We start from the raw sequence: 15,100 nt of genomic DNA, 5'->3' as shown, positions 1-15,100 counted from the left end.
TGCCCTGCAGGCTCTCTCTGTTGTAGGTCTAAAGCCATTCTCCAGTGCTGAAAACTGAAAACTCCTTTTGTGGCTCAGGCAAATGGAGCCACAGCTGCACACAGATCTCCTGGCATCAGCCCAGGCTGGCACAGCTCTCTCCTCCCCTACTTGTCCTCCTTCCTGCACCAGTCCATATTGTGGGATTACATGGTGACCAGGACTGAAGAGGACCATCTAGAGAGAGGAATGGCCACACAATCACATCCTCAGTCAGTCAAGACCTTTGGTAGCAGCCCAATGTCTCCATACACAGTTCTTAACATTCAGCGGGCAGAGGGAGCAGCAATTACCTTATGGTCTTTAGCCTGAGATAACAAAAGAGTATAGCTCCAGTCCCCACTGTTAGAGGAGACAGAGAGGGCTCCAAATGGGCTCATGTACACTCTCATGCCAGAGTGGGATTCCAAAAGCTTCTGAAGGATGTCCCAGCATTTCATTTTCCTTCACACACATAGAATACATTTTGTCTATTCTAGGAAAGCTACTGTTTTCCATTTTGACCACTGCAAACAGGCCAATGAAAACATTAGGATTTCTTTTTTTTATTTTTTTTCCTTTTTTTTTTTTTTTCCTTCCCACCCCCCACCCCTTTTTTTTTTGTTTTAATTTCAAGGGCTTCTTAGGTATTATGAAGTAATTTCTGCTGAGTCAGTAGGTCAGAAAGACTATTCTACAAGTGCATTATTTATTGTTTTTTTAAAGTTTGAATTGATTGCCACTTCTTTCATCCCCCTCTTCATGGGACTGCATCAGGATTTCTTTTGTTTGCTACTGATAACATTGGAGGAAGGTACCACATAGTAGATCCTCTGTGAGCAAATCTGTTATTAGCTTTGCAACTGAGCATAGATTTTTTTAGGGACTCTGTCAAGCTTGTTTGACTCCCTTCCTTGATGAGTGATGTATCACTGGCTTCAGAAACCTAACAAAAAGTTCACTCTGTCCTCAGTGCAAGGTCCAAGGTGGTTTTGATGAGCCTGGCTGTCCTGTGCTGTATCTCTGCTAGTATGCATGGATCCAATACTATAAGGCTGTGTTGTTTGTGCCTGTTTTGTCAACACAAGCCACAGCTGGTGCCCTTCTTCCACCTCGTTCTTCATCAGCCATTGCCATGGTGTTTTCATAAACTTCCATAGTTTTTAGCTGCTTGTCTTTGGCACCTTCCTCTTCAGCATTGACTTTGCAACACTTGCAGAAGCCACAGCAGTGTTTCCCACAAAAAGCAAGTGAAGACATAATTATATTGTCCCAGGGCTCTAGGGAGTGCATCCAGACAGGTAGGAAATCCCAGTTTTGGAGCTTCTCAGGCAGTGAATGTGGTCGCCTTTTCTGCATAACATTAATTACAACCACAGCAATAAAAAGAACAAACAGAGGAAGGCAAACACCCAAAAGGACGGCCCAGCCTGCCAGTGACAGAGCAAATACAAACAAAGGCAACAGAAAGAAACAGAGGAGAAGATAAAATATAGCAAACCATCTGTACTGGGCTGTTATATTTCCCAAGGTCTTGCTCATGCGGATTGGCAGGCGGGTATAAGGTATCGGATAAAACAGAATAATCCCAGAGACATTGAAGAAAAAGTGGCACAAGGCAATCTGAAAGCAAAAACATTTGAGAAGTTCATTAACTAAAACACCAAAATACTCCTACCCACATAATAATTACTTCCAGCTCCCAGGAAACAGTACTGTTGTCAATAAGGTGTGGAAACCATTGGGTTCTGCGTCCATAAATTTTCAATGAAAACATGGGAAGCGTAAATTTGGTATTGCACACAGGCTATAGAGAAATTTTAATGGTACAAACCTGGATTTTACAAAAAATTAGCTATAAGTTTATAGGCCACTGAGGAGATTCCTGGAAGGGGACTTTGAGTCTTTACAATCCTTTGATTTACATACTTCAAAATTTTTTTAAACAAAAAGTAGCATTAAAAGGCACAGACTTGCTAAAGCATACAGGATTCACTTAGACAGAAAAAGCATATATTGAACAAAACAGTACATTCCCTGCTCATGTTATCCTGTTGCAATTTTGTAACTGTTATCAGACTAAAGTAAATATGAAAGTACAGGCGTTTATTTATAAAGGGTATTATAAAACCAGTACGTTATCATGAAATCTGAGCTTTATCAAGATAGCATCTTCTCATGATTACATCTGTTGCCTGAGGACAATAAAATGACTTCTGTAATTTTCTTGATTTATTTTAGCTAGTAAAGACATTCATCCTATTCACCAAGGAAACGTCATTATCTTTTCACTCTTAATTGTAAAGCACTCATTCAAATGTTATCTGCTGCCAGGTTCTTTACTGGGTGGAAAATGAGAGGTCAAAGCCAGGCTTCCTACTTTTCAAATAGTTTGAGGCAAAAAGGAATTCAATAAAACCCAGTCAAAGTACATTTACAAGGAGAAAAATAGATGCCATGATGCTCACTTCAACGTCGGGTAGATAGAGAGCTTGCCAGCTTAAGGATTGTGCAACCTTCACTTAGGTTACAGGAGTCCCTGTACAATTCATGAACTGACTTAGGATCCTGAGAAGAGAGCTTACAGAAATCAATAACCCTCAGAGGGTTCTCAGTATGTGGGCACTGAACTCCAAGCAGAAAAGGCTCCATGCTCAGGGGTCAAATGGCCTTCCCTGTCTCAATTCTGAATCAATCCATGCAGATCAAGACAATTTATAAAAGCAAGATAAGCTATATGTTGATATTCTGAAAATTTTTAAGGCAACCTTTTTGCTCTAGCAGTGGAAATGAATGCATTGTTATTAATAGCACAGACAAAATCAGGCACAACATGAACAACATGAACAGCACATTTGCATCACGGCCACTTTTGTCAGGGTTTTCTTCAGAAAAGTTACAACTTCTAAATTAAGTCAAGAAAGCATTGTTTTATACTGACCTGTAATGAATATTTTAGTGTACTCCCAGGGCTTGCTAAAGCTGCAAGTATAGCAGTTGTTGTTGTGCCAATGTTGGCTCCCAAGGTGAGGGGGTAGGAGCGCTCAATGCTTATAACACCAATGCCTACGAGAAAAGAAACACGACTGAGTTTGTTTCAGAATGATGGAGAAGATAAAACATGGGGATAAAGAGCACAGTATTTACAACTTACCAACAAGGGGTGTAATAGCAGATGTGAAAACAGAACTGCTTTGGACAACGAAGGTCATACCAGCCCCTGCAAGCATAGCCAGGTATCCAGCGAGCCAGGTGAAAGGAAATGGAAAATCTAAAAAATAGAGGGAGAACACTGCTGTTAGCATAACAGAGTCATCTATGTAACAATAACACAGCAGTGAAGACTGTTAAGCACCTAAAATGTAGATATATTGTTTGCATATTGGGTCTCAAATGATGATTTGGGATCAGTTCTACTGTTTTGATTTATCCTGTTTGCTGTGTGCCTTCTACAGCCTTGCACCACTGGATACACTTTGAGATGGATACCAGACTAGGTAGACATTTGTCCTGACTTGGGGTAGCATGTGTGTTGTGATACAATTAGGTACCAGAAATGTTTCCTCAGAGGTCAACACAAAACCTTCTGGGAGTTTTGAGAGCCTTCGTTTCAGCAACCAGGCACCCACTGCATGGATCAGATCTTCAGAAAGCTCTGAAGACCATCCTGAGAGAATCAAGTTGTTTGTTCTAACTAGTTCCAAGCAGATTATCTCCTAAAAATGCACTTGTTAACTCTTGCAGAGAACAGCTAATTACACTGATTAGAGAATTAGGCACAAATGTCCACTGTAGTCTGCAGATTTATGGAGAGAGCTGAGAAGTGAGGACTTAATCAGCTGGGAAGACACAAGAGAACACAGAGTAGATCCCAAATTAAATAAGCAGTAGCTGTCAGCTGTTTACTTTCTACCCCTTGTTTTTAATTTGGGCAGTGTTCTTGGCCCAGGAGAAGACAGCTTGGGGACCGCTTTGTTGCCTTCTGTATTTCTGTGTACCCTCACTTCAACCACAGCCTCAGATCTGTGCCAGGACTGCTTTTCTCTGCTACAGCTTCTAATCTCTCCATTAAGGAGAGTATGAAGGAAAAGCAGCCTGGTGAAAAAGACCCGTAACATTTGCACTCAATGGATCCACGCTGAAAAAACCAGCTGGACAACTGGGAAAGACAGAAAAACACCACCATTCAAGGCTACCTTATCCTGCTGAAGAGAGGGTTAGGCAGCAGAACAGGATAAGATCATTAATTACTACAAACGTTTTTCAACTTGCTTTAGAAGGAATACGCAGGCCCTGTGCCAGAGCAGGCAATCACAATCTCAGCACTTTGGTGCTATCTTTTGAGGATGGGAACTCTACATTTTTAACAGCTAATGATTATACATCTAGAAACAGAGCTTGGACTTTGGTCTCTAATGTTGTCAATCTGCTGCATTTCTCAATCAAGCTGTTCACTAATAGATTTTTAAAGTAAAGAAAAAAAATGCTTGGGAGAAAAAATGTTGAGCAGTGTGCGTGATTTTCATTCAATAGTATTTTCTTTAAAATATTCCATAATGTCTTCCAGAACAGGAGACATCAATAAACATGCTCAGTGTCCTTGTCATTCCTAAAACAATCCTCAGGAAAAGCAGATAGTTACCAGTGTTGATTGTCTTCTTGATAACACTAGCCACTTGTCCTTTAAGCACAGAGTTTAATAGCTTAACGATCATTATCAAACAGGAGCAGAGAACAAGCAGGGACAAAGCCAGAAGGATGAGCCCGATGGCAAGATCAGGCAGGTCTGAGTTTACAAAGATGTGTTGGCCTGAAAAAGAAAAGGAAAATGAATTAGCCTACCCACATTTTTGCCTGTGATCCTAAGCCCAGCTCTGGTTTTCATTCACTCCCCTAAGAAAATTGGACCAAAGCAAACACAACTTGAAGGGTTGATGCAAAGAGGGAAATGCTACCTTCCCTCCTCCACAAAAGCCATGTCTGAGTGAGGCAGGAGAGGTGCCTCTACAGACATGCTTGTAAAATACACAGCGAGCACCCCTGTGGGGCAGGCAGGAACTGGGTGGCCATGAGCAAGGGAGAGGAGTACAAAGGCAGGAGAAAATTTTGGGGTGCTCAAGCTGCAAGGTGGGTCAGCTTTTCCCAGAGGTGGCTGCATGCATGAGCAGGGCTGTTGAAAGTCCTGCAGGGCATGCATAGGGATGGGATATCTTAGCAACCATTACAGCAAAGTAACCGTAGCTCCGAGGCATCTGAACATTGAGGGTGACATGATACTGAGGACCTCAATTACTGGTATCAGGCAGCATGGAAAGAGATCCACCTGCAGCCAGATACCATGATGGTGCTGTAACTCCAGCTGTGCAGCTGTAGCAGAGCACAGGCTCCTCAGGCAGCACCTGCAGCAGTGCCATGTGTCCCTACGCTGGCGAGGGCTTCTGGACACACCTCAGAAGTGGGCTGTTAGCACCATTAGAAAGCTACACACTTTTGTAAATATGTTGCAGAGGAGAAGTTCTACTACTTACATTTACTGATATAGTCTGTTTCAGTTATATTCTTGAGGGTCCATGTCACATTTCCTTCAGTCCAGCAAAAGTCAGGAGATGTGCAGTTTTCGGAAGGTGGAATTGTGACATTCTGCAGTGTCTAAAGATTGCCAGACAAAGCAGATAGTTCAGTCATCTACAATACTTTATTAAGAGCTCACGTAGAATTTTCAAATTTTACTACAACCAAAATTCGTCAGCTAAAAAGTCAGAATTGTAAGCTGGCACCACATTAATGACATGGTAACATTTTGCACTCTAAACATGAATAATGATGCTGTTACCCAAGTCAATCATTACAACATGTAAAGATTAAAATATTCCCAAAATCTTCTACATTGTAATAACCACATCACCAATCCACTAATAGCTAAGGAACTTAGCTACTGATGACAGTTTTTGTGGAGTGAGGTTCATGTTTGGCTGCAGTTGTGGGACAGTGGCATTCCTTTTCCAGCCAGTGCCACAGCTTCCTTGATGAAAGAAAGACCTCTTTCCTGACATCTCAATGCAGTTCATGGTCTGATGAGTACTGCAGGACTGTGAGTCAGAACGCTACAACACTAGTGCAGCCTCTCTTGCTGGATGAGCACAAAGTGCTCGAGCTGATTTTCTGTGCCTCAGTTTCCATGTCTGTAGAAACAGAAGTGCTGTTGCTACTTTAATTTTCATGTTCAAGGGCTAAGAGCTCATTATAAACACTATGATTAGCCTTACTAAATTACTGAATTTCTGTGTACATCACAATAAAAGCTCCCTTATAAGCCCTCCTAGGCCAGACACACTGCATTCTGACACCAGGTCCACAAGTCATTAAGCAGGTTAAGGAAGAGTTTGCTGACGGAGCTGTACTTCTACACAAGAGCAGCTAACAGCCAAATGGACTCTGAACCATGCTCCTGAACACGAGGTATCTTTCCAAAGTGCTTGAGTGATTTTCTTTTGCAGAAATGGGGAAAGAGAAATCATATTTTTTTGTTGGGTACTGCCTACGAACACCTGCATTTGTACCTCTCTCCAGATGATGCAGGTGGGCAAAACTGGGAGTGGATCTAGTGCCCCCACATCTCCAGGCAGTGCCTGGGCTCCAGGAACCCCATATCTTGTAAACCTTTACAAACACAACACAGTCTTGTTTCTCACCTTCCTGAATGTTTTTCAATCATCTTAGTTTCAAAGCAGCTTCACTAGATCAAAATGTTTGTTTTTCTTTAAACATATGAGGTCAGCATGTATTTATCCTTGCCATGGGTCTGTTTAATAATTTTTGCTAGAAATTAGTTTAACCCAGTAGGAATGCAGATAATTTAAATTATTTTCCTTTTCCCCCACCGAGGTCAAGTCAAAATTCTGGGGGTTTCACATGTTTTCATAATTTGACTGTAAACTTCAGCAGTAGGTACACAGCCAAAATACAGCCAACACAGAAAAAAGTGTGCGTCTAGAAATAACCATTTCCCTCAGCCTACACTTTCCGTGTAGTTTCCTGTCTTGTGCAGGGGCTCGGAGCCCTCCAGCTGAGGCTCAGGCTGTGCCTGAGGGGCAGTGGGGGGCACCAGGCTGGGCTGTGACCCGGCTCTGGCAGTGGCACAGCCAGAGACACCCGGAGACTGCGGCGTAACCTGAGCAGGGGTTCAGGTGAGCGCAGCTCTGCTCCGGCACTATCTCCACAGGTAGCGTTTCACTGCCCCTCCACGCCGTCATTCAATAGGAGCTGAGCACTTAATTTCAACCTCCACGGCCTGTCCTTAAGTATCTTCTGCCTCAGGACTTCAGGAATTACTTTTCTATATGTGCCAACAGGTAGAATACTCTAATTAGAGAATCAAAGCATGTTTAATGCTGTAATTGCTAGTTAGCAGAACAATGCAAACCAAACACTCAGCTCCATAGTTTACCAAAATACTCATTGGTGTTGGTCTGGGCAAGAGATTCCTGCAAGCTGCAGGGCTGCTTGGGTGAAGAGGAGCAGGAGACAGCCTCACAGAGGCTTTCTCCAAGGGTAGTTTTCCAGGAAAGCTGCAAATAGCCAGCTACCACCAGATCACCCCAACACACGTAAAACTAAAGCTGATTAGATCAGTAGATAAACAGTGGTTAAAACAATCTTTTCTCTGGCCTATGGTGCAGACTTTTTCCACTTTCAGGGAGTTGGTAGGACTATCAGTGTTTCAAGGCATTTGGGTTTGAAAGGAGTAAAAGGCTTGGCACCAGTCCTCCAGTTCTGATAGGCAAGGGCCTGCACAGTACTGAAAGCAGCCAGGTCAAGGTCACCACTGATGACCATGCTTGGTTTAAGTGGAACAAATACGGCATTAAATTTTTTTCATTCTTTTTCTGCTGATAAAAACCCCACCCTCATTAAAAAATCTAATTTCACAATCCTATGATAAGGAGCATCAGCTACAGATCAGTAATATATTTCCTGAGGTACCTGACAATTAATTTAACGTGATACTCACCACATTGGATTCAGTGACACACCAGATCTTTACCAGGCTTTTGTTTTTTGCTGATTCATCATTAGTGGCAATTGCATTTATTACTGATTTATCAAGCTTAAAAAGAAGAATAAAAATAATTTAAAAAATGCATTATTTCCAGCTTGTATCACATTCTTCTGTTCAGCTTTACTCAAATAACCCCCTTTGGAAGCTCAACCATGTAAAATCTTCATGACTCTAATGCTGGAATTCCTGCCCAACAGGTGGGAGAGGGATTGTTCCCAGGAAAAAAGGTACAACTCTGCAGGAACAAACCCTTTGTGTCATCTCCCCACATCATCTCACCCTTTCTGTTTAATCAGCTGCTCTGACACAACTGCCTGACTGTATTTACTGTCACTTCAGAAGCTGTGTGCATCCCCTGGCCTCTAAATGCACATGATTATGTCCCATAATTTCAGTGTCATCATCAGGTCCTGTGCTGATCCTCTGGCTGTGGCAGGTTGTCTCAGCTAGCGCTACCTGCCAATGCCCAGGCAACAGACAGCCTTCCCATCCATCCCACACGGCTGAATTTGTCCTCACCTGCCTTCCCAGCCCTCCTAGCTAGGTCTGCCGTTGATACAGTGAAACGTGGGAGAAATAGAAACTGGAAACAGAGCTGGGGCTTTATGAAATGTGAATAAAAGGAAGAATTCATCTGCTAATGAACTTTACCCCAAGGACACAGAGATAGGAGTGGGAAGCTTTCTCATACTCAGAGCATTTTGATTAGTTGTGACTGAACCAGGTAGCAGCTTCCTTGGAGTGAGAAAGAGCTTACCTCAATGATGAGCTTTGTAAAGGGGTCTGTGATAACTTTTAGCAGCTCTGGAGCATCCTCACCACTTTCAAGGTGAAAGGACTCAACTATAACATTGGTGAGATGGTAGAGATAGCCAGTAATGACTTCAATGGGTAACAGTGCAAACACAGCTAGCCAGTTAAAGAAATCATGGATTGTTGCCCCAGCAAAGGCCCTGCAAGAAGAAATTAAAAGACAGAGCTGCTTTTAATTAAACAAAATGTATATAACATAAATGAGATATGAAATCATAAAAGTAGAGATTAAGGGCATTTCAAGGTGGGAATAATTTAATTTCTGGGGTCAAATATGATAGCTACTTTGTTATGGAGTGCTGGGTTGGCTCCACGCTCTTGACCAATTAAAGAGCCAGACAGGTGAGTAAAACAAGAAAAACTAGAAAAGACAAAAGTGATCATGAGGCTGCCAAGAGTACTTTTTTGAAGAAAGAAGTGGCTGTACAGCCTGTATTTATTTTGCCTCTCACCTGTTTTTAGTACATTTTTAATCCTCAACCAGTCATTGTCCTAAGACCTGTTCTCCCTGACTCCTGGGGCAAGAGGGTTTGCAGCTCTCCCACATTTCTGCAAACTGTTGGTATTTGATTGGTCCCTTCAATCTTCTCCTCCAAAGGCTGAGCAGCGTGTCCCTCAGAGGCTTTGGCTAAGAGTATTTCAGTGTGCCCAGTGTGCCATAAATGACAAGGCAGCAAAGTCTCCTATCGTTCCCAAGTTTACTGCCCATCTCCAGTCAGCCTCCAAGTGCTCCATGAGCTCTCTCAGTGGCAATGTCAAGTGTCAGTCTAAAAGTTGTCACTGTATATATCTGACGCCAGAACACTTCATTTCTGTACATTTCAGCTCTGGCTTTCTGCGGACTTAAGAAGCCTTCAACATTGAAATCTCTTTCAAGGAAACCAGACCAAACTCACGTAACATAAACTTCTTGTACAGCCCTCCCATAACTAGCACATAATAAAGGGTGGGTGCTGTAGTGGGAGCACCTGAAAATTTATCCCTGTGTAAGATCATTAAAAATAGTGAATTCTTACAAACCCACAAAACTTTTAAAGGAACATGATATGCTTTTCTTCAAGCATACGAAGCCATACATGTATGAAGAAGACTTTCCATGGCCATGCTTGAAGACTTTCCATGGCCATGCTAATGACTTTCCTGTCTAGAAAGGTTGAATGGCTGTAGTAGTGATAGGGAATACAGAAGAAGACCTACAAAAATGAAAGAAACAATTTTCCAGATCTAGAGTTTAAGTACAATACCTTCTAAATTCATTCCTGTCCCCAGCTTGCATAAGTGCCACAATTGTGTTTGTAACTGAGGTGCCAATATTTGCTCCCATGATGATAGGAATAGCTGCTCTAACAGTCAGCACTGGAAAACAGAAAAGGAAACACTGAATGAAAAAATCATATTATCAGAAAGCTCTATGCTTCAATGAAAATTTCTATTACTATCAGTGAAACCCTGACTTCCCTTAATGTCAGTGTGATGAGCTGCTCCAATCCAAACAGGTTTGCTTTAATCAAGCCCCCTGGGAACGTGGCACTCCCATAGTCCCGTGGTCCCCACTGACACTATGGCCCATGGTTCTCCATTTTCATCACATGTTAGAGGGCCTGATTAAAATAAAGTCTCTTCTTTCCCAGGCATTTACCTACTTATTGCAGAATTTTGAATATATGATACCACAGAAACAATGAAGTTCAGTAACTGCCTAACATGAGAAAACAATCCAGATAATTCCAAAATTAAGTCATTCAGTGCCAAGGCTTCCAATGATTTTCATTGCAGTTGTGGTTTTATTATTATTACTAGTACTACTACTACTATTGCTACTACTAGTATTAATACCATTATGATTCCTTTTTAAAATTTGATTTTATATCAGGGAAACAGCTGTGAAAAACTTTTCCTACAGTCTCTATTCTTTTACCCGAAGCTTCTACAATGTGAACACAAGTGGGAATGTTTGCAGCTGAGACAAGGTTTATGAGTGACCTCTAGGAAGATTCTGTAAGCAGACTTACATGTGGAGGACACCATGCTGACTATAATGGATGAGGAAGTGCTGGAACTCTGGACCATAACAGTCACCAGAACTCCAATCACCAGTCCCGCAACAGGATTCGAGAGCACTGAATCATCTTTAAATATGTCCCCTGCTGCTTTACCTATAAAAAAACATATTCTCAGAGTGAAGGAAGTACAAGGTAAAGTCCATAGAAATTATCAGTGTTTAATTCACGATCATTCAGCCATTTAATTGATACATATATAACCATGTTTGCTATCCCAGTTTTTAGAGAATACTTTATATTCTCTCATTTCAGTGAGTATAAGCCCTGCTGAACTCTGCAGAGAAGCATACAATGCCACAGCCATCAGCAGTAAGACTGTAGGACAAAAAACCACCCATACCTTGATTTAAATGTTATTACTTGGTATTTTTTAGATACTGAATTAAGGGAAATGCTTTTAATAATACTGGTTAATTCAGTTCTTGTACCTTTCTGTGTTTGCAAAATACTTCAACAGAAGTGGACATATTTCTCTGATAACCACTCCTGAGTCCATCACCTGAATTCAACACTTGGAGGTAAATGTAAAAAATAAATTTCAATAGTTTTCATCTTTGAAGGATTTGGGGGACATTTCAGTGTTAGATGCTTTGGTCAATAGCACAATTTTCGTATTTCACCTTGTTGAAATGTCTTTTATATGGGACAGATCTATGTACAAGTGTATTTTTTTTAAACTGTCACTAAAGTAACAGGAAGCTACTGGGAAATTGGGGCCCTTAACCCCTACGTCAACAGCTCTTTGGAATTTGAGACAGAAAGGCCCTTTCAAACAAGTGAAGGTCAGTGTTTAATCTGAGCTACTTCCTTCTGAATCTATGTCTCATCACATATGAAGAATGTTCTTGAAGAGTGGGAGTTGCATTTAAGTGTCTCAGACAAAATTTACTGCCTTATTAATTTATTCTTGATATTTTAGATATTTTCATACCTCCTACCAGTTGAAAAGCAGAGCTCAGTACATCCAGAGAACACACAAACATGTAGAGTAATCCAAGTAGCATAATGAACTTCCCTATCCCATAGAGTACACGAATGACTTTTCCTTTTGTATCCAGTTCTGCAAAACAAATACATTATGTATAAAAAAATAATTTGAATTTTTTTCTGGAATACTCTAGTGCACAGGCAAAGACATTGGAGACAAAGACAGTGACATGGCTCCAGTGTGTGATTAAACCCAAAAGAATGTTCTTAATCACATTTTAACTCCAGAAGCAGGTATTTTGTTTGCCTACTTTTACCACAAAAAAAAAAAACCTTTTTGGTATGTGACAAAAGCCTTATGAAATCTGACATTGACCCTTGGTTTTACAGTCATCCTACTGAGTAAAAAAAAGACCAACAGCTGCCTGGATATAAAACTGTATTAGTGCTGGACTGTTTTACATATACCTTCTCATGTTTTAAGGAGTGTAAGAAGCAGGATTTCAGGATTTTTCTTAGCTGACAATATTATACACCCATTAATTCTTGAAGAACATGAGACAAGTGATGGGAAAACAATGTGGGCAACTTATTTACAGAGAAATGGCTACCTGACCACTTGACCCCAGTGTCCTGCAGTTCTGGCAGAGCCCACGGGTCTTCTTCTTCTGGTCTTGTCTCATCTATCAAAGCTACTGTGGAAAATGCAGGTTGAATTTCCCCTTTATTTCCAAGTGAAGCCACGTTGCCTGACAAAATACAACATTTAAAAAATTGTTTAATTACTTTCCATCTTCTCCAAGGATCCCCAAATCCTATATATTTTTAATAACTCAGAGTGAGCACATTACCTTTGTGATTTTCTCCTTCTTTCCCAGCCATGTTCTGGTTTTGTTTGGAAGAGTCCCCAATATAGTTATTGGTTTCAGGCTTTTCTACCTCCGGCCAGGGAGCCATGATCTGTGACTAACAAAGTGGTGTTGATTGAAATGCAAGTGCAGTCAAAATATTCACTTTATAAGAGTGTATGTGAAAAATGTGATAAGGATAAAGAACACATGAGATGAGAATTAAATATAAGCAATTTTCCCTTGAACACAAATTTTTACTAAACTTTATGAGTTACTCTTCTATTTGGGAAATTGATTTCTCAATTATTTTTTAATCACAGTTTGTTTATTTGTGTACACAATTAAAAATTATTTCCATCTCACATCTATATTTTCATACACTTTTAACTGTCATGAAAGCAAATATTCATCTGCTTTCCAAAAGGTAGGAATCTCTTTTCTTTAATTAATTTTAACTCCTTTCAGCAAGAAGTCAGAGAATTGTTTTATTTTCTTCCATTTTCTGGATTTAAGCAACTGCCTCGTAATTCAATACACAGACCTTTACCTGGCAATTCAATACACAGAAATGTTTTAGCAAAAAAAAATTCTTCCCTAAAGCACTGCTTAGTTTGGGTTATGAATGCTAAACACAATGCCTTGTTGCCTTCACTGGTTCATTCCCATGGAAACATGAAGAGGAGAATCCTGGACAAGGTGGAAGAAGAGCCCAGGGTTTTGAGCTTGCTGAGTGCCTGGAGAAGAGGACAATTAGAGAGCAGTGGCCATTTGCAGGTCTGTATTTGCCTGTAAGTCACAGCTGATGCTGTAAATGAAGCTGAGCTGGTAGCAGCAAGGTCCAGCTCACCCATCTCACACAGGCTCTCTCTCTGAACCTCTTCCTGCCTGACCCCTTTCTGGGCACATTTGACATGCACTGTATTATTAATCAATAATAACTTAAAAAGTAAGACATCACATGTCCAGATCCTGCCAGCATGGGTGCAAGCACACATGACTGACCTGGTCCAGCACAAGAGGAGGCCAAGCCTGAAAGAGTCCTCCCTGTTATCTTCACCAGTATTGGAAGCCAGAGGGAGAGACGTGAAAGAGGGGGGAAGTGACAATGGAAATATGAGCTAATATGTGCCACAATGCTTCTGCCTTTACAGACTTGGTGACATCAGCCAGCACATCCGAAAACTCCATGGAAAGGATGAGAGAAGTGAACCCTGTTCAGGAAAGCCTCACCTTCAGGTCTGTCTCTTCCACCCTCTCTGCCACACAGTCAGAGCTGCCCCATGACCAGCACCCACATGGCTGAAACACTGGTCAGCAAATTTGCCACCAATGCTCCTCAAACACAGAGCCCCTGTGCCCAGCCTACAAAAGTCAGAGCTGGTTTCATGCTCCCATAAACAAGGTTCACCAGCAGTTAGCAGTCAGTCTCAGGGAGTATAATTAGTCATTCATTTAATCATAATCCTTTATGTAGCTGATGGTGAAATGTTTTGTCCCTGCCCACATCAGTAAGCCACACATCCTCCTCCTTTAGCTGGGAAGGAAAAGTCACAGACAAAATCACTTGTGTCTTACTGTAACACAGGTGGGTATTGTTTTCTGGCACTCCACAAAGAAAAGAGTATCTCCTCTTCCACATTACCAGGAAAAGTTATTCTACAATTCCATTAGTAAAAACTACATGTTTCACATTCTTTGTCTGTGGTGTGAGGCCCAGAGCAGCTCCCAAGATACACAAAGATCTTCGAACAGATGAAAGAAAGTCATTCTTGCTTGTTTCAACAAGGTTTCCTATTTGCTTGGAGCAAATTCTCACATTTCCATCTATGCCAAAACAACCTCCAGCCCCACCCAGACAAAAACACCTCCATCTTGTTAAACAAGTTTCATTTATATATATTCAGCATTTAAAGAGCTATTAAAAAAATAACTGCTCTGCACAAGTGATTCTTAAGTGAAATGTAATCATGAAAATATATTGGAAAGTCAGATGTGAAGCTGCAACTTATTCCAGCCATGGAGACATGGAATATGCTGGACACCACCATCCCTAGAGATGCCATCAGTACTACAGCTCTTCTGTTACGCTTAGTATGGAAATGAAGGATTCAGCCTGCATTATTACTGTATGGAAACTGAGCTGATGCATTCAGTGGAGAAACAGGAGATTGAAAACTTCAGCAAACAACAGCCTCTACGTCTCCTAAATAAAGTCTCTCCAAACAAGAATTCAGCAGAGCGTTTTTCCATAATAAGCATCTCCCATGTTCCTGAGGTGCTCAGGAGCCCACAGGTACGTCATGTATTATTATTGTTTTTGCTTTATGTGATTAAACATCATAGAATGAGAGTTAATCACCTCTGTAGAG

The 15,100-nt window shown here is 41.2% G+C and overlaps 1 protein-coding gene across 1 annotated transcript; it reads right to left on the bottom strand.

The window, feature by feature from the left end:
- Window positions 1–969: 969 nt before the first annotated feature.
- SLC34A2 (solute carrier family 34 member 2) lies at window positions 970–12,846 on the bottom strand. Its single transcript, XM_041490177.1, has 12 exons — window positions 12,732–12,846; window positions 12,492–12,629; window positions 11,885–12,013; window positions 10,903–11,046; window positions 10,135–10,246; window positions 8,835–9,030; window positions 8,030–8,125; window positions 5,547–5,667; window positions 4,661–4,828; window positions 3,173–3,289; window positions 2,960–3,084; window positions 970–1,641 (listed from the first exon to the last, which is right to left on the bottom strand). The coding sequence occupies exons 1-12, from the start codon at window positions 12,835–12,837 to the stop codon at window positions 1,066–1,068; spliced, it is 2,028 nt and encodes a 675-aa protein (XP_041346111.1). The 5' UTR covers window positions 12,838–12,846; the 3' UTR covers window positions 970–1,065.
- Window positions 12,847–15,100: the final 2,254 nt, after the last annotated feature.

This window comes from Pyrgilauda ruficollis, unplaced genomic scaffold (genome assembly GCF_017590135.1).
Source record: "Pyrgilauda ruficollis isolate IOZ18807 unplaced genomic scaffold, ASM1759013v1 scaffold1, whole genome shotgun sequence".
Classification (NCBI taxonomy): Eukaryota; Metazoa; Chordata; class Aves; order Passeriformes; family Passeridae; genus Pyrgilauda; species Pyrgilauda ruficollis.
This window is presented reverse-complemented; position numbering and strand designations above follow the sequence as displayed.

Coding starts and splice junctions, on each gene's coding strand:
- SLC34A2 (XM_041490177.1), bottom strand. CDS start 12,837: ATGGCTCCCTGGCCGGAGGTAGAAAAGCCTGAAACCAATAACTATATT. Junction 11,047..11,884: donor TGCTTTTCAACTGGTAGGAG/GTATGAAAATAT, acceptor GTTTTTTTATAG/GTAAAGCAGCAGGGGACATA. Junction 5,668..8,029: donor GTGTCACTGAATCCAATGTG/GTGAGTATCACG, acceptor GGCAATCTTTAG/ACACTGCAGAATGTCACAAT.